The 7,579-nt window shown below is 32.6% G+C and overlaps 1 protein-coding gene across 1 annotated transcript; it reads right to left on the bottom strand.

The window, feature by feature from the left end:
• Window positions 1-4: 4 nt before the first annotated feature.
• LOC117319615 (histone-binding protein RBBP4-like) lies at window positions 5-7,194 on the bottom strand (the record flags this gene model as incomplete). Its single annotated transcript, XM_033874386.1, has 11 exons — window positions 7,079-7,194; window positions 5,739-5,886; window positions 5,467-5,517; window positions 3,462-3,467; window positions 2,792-2,886; window positions 2,274-2,447; window positions 1,987-2,041; window positions 1,461-1,521; window positions 1,204-1,296; window positions 769-836; window positions 5-92 (listed from the first exon to the last, which is right to left on the bottom strand). Coding segments are annotated over exons 1-11 (861 nt in total), but the record flags the coding sequence as incomplete, so codon positions are not given.
• Between the last annotated feature and the right edge of the window lie 385 nt (window positions 7,195-7,579).

Here is a 7,579-nt window from a genome sequence, read left to right as displayed (position 1 = left end):
TTCCGTGGTTGAATGACAGACAGTTGACTTCCGCCGTGTGTGCATCGACTGTGTGACTTGGTTTTGTGGTGTCATTTGATCGTGTATCCCAGCTGTGAACAAAGTTTTTTATCTATATTTCACGTTTGTTTAGGCCTATTGGATGTCCATATTTTTGGCTCCTAACATCATTCGGGAGTACTTAGACAAAACTGCTGCATGATGGCAGTTTTATATTCATTGTTCAGCATACACTTCCCATCAATGATAATGAATTCATATCAAAATGTGTTTTTTCTTGTATATCTTTTGTAGTTTTATTTGCTGAACTTTTGCATAATAAGCAGTGCTCTACAAGACATTACAATTTAATTATCAATTCAAGATGGTAAAACTGATTTGAAACAGTATTAAAAGGTTCAAATAATTAGTACCTAATTCTTATCAAGTTAAGAAAACTAGAAACTAAAATATGAAGTTGATACAAAACTCCCAGTAAATCTGAACTAGCAGCCTTCTGCCAGAATATTTTCCAGACCTGCCAACCTTTCAAATTCAAAAATAGTAATTTGGCCCATTTTTGAGCAAAAAAAGAGTAATTCTTAACAATTCTTGCCAAATCTATTGCATCAAAAAGAGTAATTTGCTACTATTTCGAGAGAAAAAAGAGTAACGACCACCACAAAATAGTAAAGATTACTATAAAATAGTAGTAGTTGGCAGGTCTGATTTTCAATGCATTACATTTACAAAAGAAACAGTTATAGCCTATCTTTGTAAAATACTTACATCATTAATTTCTGATCATCAGCAACTGATCCAAATAAACTTTCATGGAGTAAATGCCATGCCACATCCTACAAAATCATAACAATTGGTTTAATGAGGGAAACCAAAGTATATACTGTACAAATATATATTTTTTCAAAAGTATTCTAGTAATTAACAAAATCATGTACTGTATACAGCATTTGGACATGTCACAGATACAGCAGCTGAGAAATAGACTGATGGTTTTGGACTAGCCTTGTTGCCAAAATACACTACACAGCCAGACATTTCATCAAAACTGAATCCAAATGATGATATTGTACTAAAGTTTTATATTATGTCAATTTTTTCACAAGATTGGTCTTCAATCAATCTTAAAGCAATCATATCACATCATGTAGTTACAATATATTATATTCTTAATAATTTATTGTATCGCATATAAAATCTTACCTCTACAACGGATGTGTGGCCTGTAAATATAGTGTGTGCATCTATGACTCTGCCCTCTTTTGGTGGTGTATTGATGTCCCAAAGACATATTGTCTACAAAGACATAAAGACAACTTTTACTTGCTGTGAAAATGTATCAAGAATAATAAAATCTGTTTGACTTCATAAACCTCTTGCATTTACTACGCAAACCACAACATGCATGTATTAAAAATTTTGAACACAAGAACTATTTTTTCTCCTATTTTTGTACATACGTGATCATCCGAAGCACTTAATAGGTGACCATTCAAATTGGGGTTCCATGATAATCCATATCTGAAAATAAAATCAAGATGTTAGCGAGTGCATTCCCACTCCCCCAAACAAATTTCAGGACTTTTTCCAAACACGATTTAATTAATATTCAGTTCCAAACTAAAATTCACATTTCAGGACCTTTTTCTCAATTTGACAAAACATTTCTCAATTTTTAAATCACCTTAAAAAGATGATGCATATATATTTATAAATTCTATATACATGTTAATACATGTATATTAAGAATTGTTTGTAGAGTTTATTATCCCTTAAACAGTCAGGGTCAACTTGAGAAAGTCTCTGTGTGGTAGCTGGTGGCTACCTCACTGAACAAGATACAACAGTTTAGGGTAAAGTGTCATAACTATACCAGCAAAGAATGGAACATGATCTTGGCTTCCATGTCAAGAGAAACACAAATTGCTCAGGAATGTGATCAGCATATTTTTGTGCAAGAAATGAGGCAATTATATTATTACTTACCCTTCTTTTTGATGACCTTTTAGACGAAGTTCAGGAGTACATTCTCCACTTGGATCTAAGAAATAAAAATATTTTATAAAATTCTTTACACAATGATATAAATTTCTGCAAAACTTTAAATGTTTTCCGTTTTACATGTATAATAGTTTCCAAAATATTCACATGAAAGAATCCCTCAGAATCAACAAGATTCAATGTAGTAATCAATTTTAAAACACAAACTGTATATTTAGTATTACTCGTGCTGATTGTTTCAGCAGTATCTACAGGTCTTGTATGGTATTTACCTGGTTTTGAGGGATGTTTTGTGTAGTCAAATACCAGTACATCACTTGATGGTGTTTTTGTGGCAAGGACACATGGGTTCTGTGGCATATATCTGGCTCGATTGACCTCTCCTTCATGGTTTATCTTAATTTCTATCTCAATCTTTCCACTTACAGAACCAAAACCTCCGAACTCTGAAAGGAAATCATAAAGTTGATTTTCAAAATTCTGTTTTTACCCCACCCCCAAAGACTTGCTGCTTCAATAAATTTACAATGAATTAATAAATGCATGCCCTGCAATAAACTTCAAACACATACATTAAGATTTATGACAGATTTCATGCCCTATCTTCAGATGACAAGTGATTTATGTAAAACTGAAATCTGTATACATCAATCTAGAGTGTTGAAATAATATGCTGACATCAACTTTTAAACTGTTGGTGAAGCCTTAGCTCAACTTTGACATCTTCGGATAAATTAATAATATCTGCTCTCAGAAAATCCTGACAGTCAGTTGAAGCAAACAATCTTACCTCCTTTCTCACTGTCATAATGTGAGGCATCAAATTGGGCATTATCATTGGGAAGCTGAACACTTGCAATCAGGAGGTGATTTTGTTCATCCGAGCTGAAATAAATCAAAGGGCCAAGGCAAATGTCTAAGAAAACATTTTGAGAAAAGCAAATCCAGATTTCTTTTGAAGATGCATACATGTTTTTTCAAAAATATTTATCAGGGAAACCGTTTGGTTTGAACTTTTGTCAGGTTTTCCATTTTACTTTTATCGATCATAATGGTATGAAAGTACTTTGACATATTGTTTGTCAGTTTCTTGCTACAGGATATATAAGTAAAGCTTTACATGAAAACATGCAATTAGTTGCTCCAGTCCTCACCCAAAGCAAATGCGGCTATGATGATAACGGAGGAGCAGTGACAGCTACAGAATCAGGTTTTTTTTGTTATCAATATAAAGTATTTAACTATCTTTGTTCCAATGTAAAATCATTGTTTTTGTAAAGTGTCCATATTATGTGCATTTTTTAGTTGAATAAGTTGTTATCCTTATCACTGCATCAGAAAACACAACATAAAATACTTTCTTTTCTTCATTTTGGGATTTGATCTGTGTTCATCTCATCAATGTATGCATCTGTCAAATCTTGCTCTTTATTTTTTCTCAAATGTATCCATTAACATACCTTGTCCTTTGAAAGGGAAGAAAAGAAAAAAAGAATGATTAAAATACACATTTGACAATCAACATTTAACAATACAAGTATCCATCTTAGTTTACTGCTTTTTTAAAAAGCATAACTTATTTACAGCAATCAATCATGATAATATCTTCCAGTTGCACCCACACAATACAATTCTGGATAACACGTAAGTAATATTAAAGGCTTGAACAGGATGTACAATTTCATTTGCATGGTACCTAGGACTGGTTGATTTTCTGGCAGATAAGTAAATTTCCTTGAAATATCAGTCAGGCTGGAGAATTTTTCCAAATGTTAGAGTGGAATTTGTCACTGGTCCAAGACCTGTTGTTTTTTGGTTGACAGTATTTTTTTTTAACAAGCTATCCCATCAGGCCAGTAGATTCTTTGTTCCTCATTAGGTTTTCCTATATAAATTTTGTTAAATTATTGATAGATATAGAATTAAAGATATGAGGTTTTATTTCAGGCACAAAATGAACCAGATTGCACTGGACTACCCTTAACTGAGCCAGCTAATGTTAGCAGATCTGGAGAGGTCTTCAGCTCTAAATCTTGCATGATCAATATGTTGGACCAGTGTGTTTCCAAAAAAAAAAAAAAAACCAAGCCAGTGGATTAAAGTTAAAGAAGGGCCTGTTGCCACCTTTTATAAATTCCAGCCCTACGTGAAATGTACCTGCTGGCTAGTCCTTCAATGAAATTGTACACCACCGTTAAAAAACTAAAAAGATCAACCGGGAATTAATTATTTATCAAGGCAGATTCATAAGGATGAATCAGAGTGAATATTTGACTCCAATGATTGGTCTAGGCAAATAACTATGGTTCATAGGTTATCAAACAGGAAACAAACATTTCTTTTTTTTTCACTTTTCAAAAAGAATCACCATGCCAACATTCTCCATCCTAAAACTAACTTAGAAACGGACCTTTAAGTCTAACCATCCCTAACACAATAAACTGTAATTTCATGGCGGGACATAAAACTAAGCACAGCTATAAATATTATACAGCTCAAGACTCATACAGATATTTCAAATTGAAAATCTATCATTAACACATTGAACTGAGGTTTCAATACATTTAAATTTGGAAAATACAGTGCTATTGTCATCTCAGTGAGGCAAATCAGACATTTTGATAAACTCATATAGAGCAAAGAATTAAAATTGAAGTTTTGGACTTTTTTTGTTATCTATTTCAGGGCTTTCCAATCCTGTATGAGCATTGAAAATTCAACTTCAAGCAAGGAAGCTATCTACTTAAAGCTGGTGTCATGATACATATTCAGTGTTTTGAAGATTTTTCTTGTTCTGTAAGCCAGAACAAAATATCGAAATTAATTAATAATGAAAACAAGATAATACATGTTTCTGTTAACATGCCAGAAACGAAACGTAGGTAATTTAGGAAATATTTTTGAAAGACCAGGAGTCCTACTTAACTGCATCCTTGAATATGGCCAAACCTTACAGGGTCAGTATGTAATCGGAAACGGGTATTTTTGAAAAAAATTCTGCTGTAAGAATGAATCCAGGACCCAAATATCTGTACCATAAAAATCACTGATATATACATTCCAGAATGTTAAAAAGCTATATATGGCTTATTCTGCAGGTATAATTGTTGAGCGAGTTAACAATTCACTCTCAATGCTGTAAATCACTTAAGATTATCTAGCTAACTTATCTCTTCTGACATATTCGTGAATGCTGATATAGAAATAACATTCAATTTGTGAATGTTGAACTATAAGTCATGGAATCTGCAATATTCCTATATATCAGTAAGGAATAGCTTGGCCAAATAATCCCAAAGACTTTGAATTGTGATTGATTCTCCTTGCCCATTAATGCGGAAATAAATCCCATGCGAAATATAAGTGATTTACAGCGTATATTTCAAATCAGGGTATACAAACAGTCTATTAAATCATTAATATATAACATGACGATTTAGGCTGGTCTTGATTCTAAACACTTACGTGTGTGTTCCCAGGATGAGTCTGTGAAGAGAATAGTCCTTTCCTTCTGGTCTGCAATAAAGAAAATCATGTGCATAATTAAACATAAAGACACAAAAAGGGAATGATTTCATTGCAGAAAATAACTCGAATTCTTAATTTAAAACAGTTACATTTAACATTGCATAATGAATTGAAAATAAATTGAAATTTACACAAATTACATGCATCTTGTCAGAAAGTTATTTGGATAGTCTTATTTAAAGGATTCTTTTTGGAACATCCTGGAATACCGTGTGACATCTGGCAGCCACTGTGCTGTTAAACTCGGCCACTCCAGTGCATGGGTCATAACAAGGTCATACAAAAATGGGGTGTTTTTCTTCCATATTTTGTATTCCTCATTGATGACCCTTTCTTCAACTGCATCATCAAAACCCTCTGAAAAAGAGATTGAAATTTTTTTGTTACATCAGAATAACCTTTCACTTACCAACGAAAATGGAGACAAACCGTAATGAAAACATTTTTATCTTAATGCACAAAGTTATCCAAAATTTTTCATATGCATATATACTGTCACAGCATTTTTTTCTGGATTAATTATCCATGTAGTTTCTAAACTATTAACAAGTATTTCCTGGCACCACCGCATATTATTATAATTTTGATTCATTGACCGGCAGGTTTGGGAAACTATCAACTTTCATATGCAAACTCCCACATTATATGCCAGTTTGAGTATGGATTAATCACTAAAAAAAGGCCAAAATATTGCAGTATATTATTAAAAGTTGCATTACTTCACGCAAGCAGTTTTGATCATAAACAGTTCAGTTATTTAAGTAAAGAATTGATCTATTGTTTCAAACCAAAATTTATTGCAATATATGTTCAAATGTTGTTTATATAATTAGTAAACATCCCAAGTTCATGTATTGCTTTTGCACGTACGCATGCATTCTTAAAACAGAAAAGAAAAAAACATTTCATCAGTTAGGTAGAGCTTAGATAGCTATTATAGCAATATGTATCAAACATTTAACATGTGACCAACCTGATAATGTATAAGTTTACTCATTTTCATATTGTTGGAGTTTTGAAGACTTCAAGGAAGAATTGTAAGTTTCCTTAAACTATAAATGAAGTATTATTACTTATTATTATTTCATATTGTGGCCAACACTGTAGAAAAACGACTTGCCAATATCATTAGAGTAGTGTCATAAGAGAGATATGGATCTTGTCAACAAGGTAAATTTGTAAGAACCCCCCCCCCCCCCCCCCCCCCCCCCCCCCCCCCCACCAAAACAACACAAACAAATGTGCGTTTATATGTGATTCGCATAATAGGCTATTTAATAGCAAAGCGTTTTTCGTCGAAACAAGAAACAGAAAGCACATTTGCTTTAAGGTGTCAGTAATCTCTTGATATTTAGTTAGGGTGACTCGGATAATTGGACATCATCAATGTATACATGAGTCGAAAATGCCGGCCGGTGACCCCCGGATGCGAACAGAAATTGAACCAATTTCAGCGGGAAATTCACATATATCGACATTTTAACAACCTGTGTATTATGCATTGATGTTATGAAATTGCTCCAAGTATATAGGTACTTAATTGCCTTACCACCGGGATCCTTGTCTGTCATTTTTCAAAATTTCCTTTCTTTTCAGTGGACCCACAAAGACACATGCGCAAGTGCTCGACGTCTCGCGCCAAATTTTTTCGAAGTGCGGAATGGAATATTGTAAAATAATTATATGACTTGATATTTCCATCCAGGTTTATATATTATTTATTTTCTAATGATATTATTATTATGAAAATGTAAAACATAATATTTTACTTTCTAACATTATATTTTAATGTGATGTATAGGGAATAATTTCATGTTTTTAAATGTATTTAAATAAATATTTTTAACTCTAGATAATAATGTTGAATACGATATAATAATATGTTGAAAAGATATATAAACTTGTCAGCAAATATAATTTTATCAGTCATGTCAGTCATATTTTTAGTAATTTATTTATAGGTCATCACTTCAATAGGAAATCGAAAATTAAAATGGCTGCCAAGGGAAGAGTATCTTGGACATAAGAAGACATATTCGTCGGAAAGGAC

Source organism: Pecten maximus, unplaced genomic scaffold, assembly GCF_902652985.1.
Source record: "Pecten maximus unplaced genomic scaffold, xPecMax1.1, whole genome shotgun sequence".
NCBI classification, from domain to species: Eukaryota; Metazoa; Mollusca; class Bivalvia; order Pectinida; family Pectinidae; genus Pecten; species Pecten maximus.
This window is presented reverse-complemented; position numbering and strand designations above follow the sequence as displayed.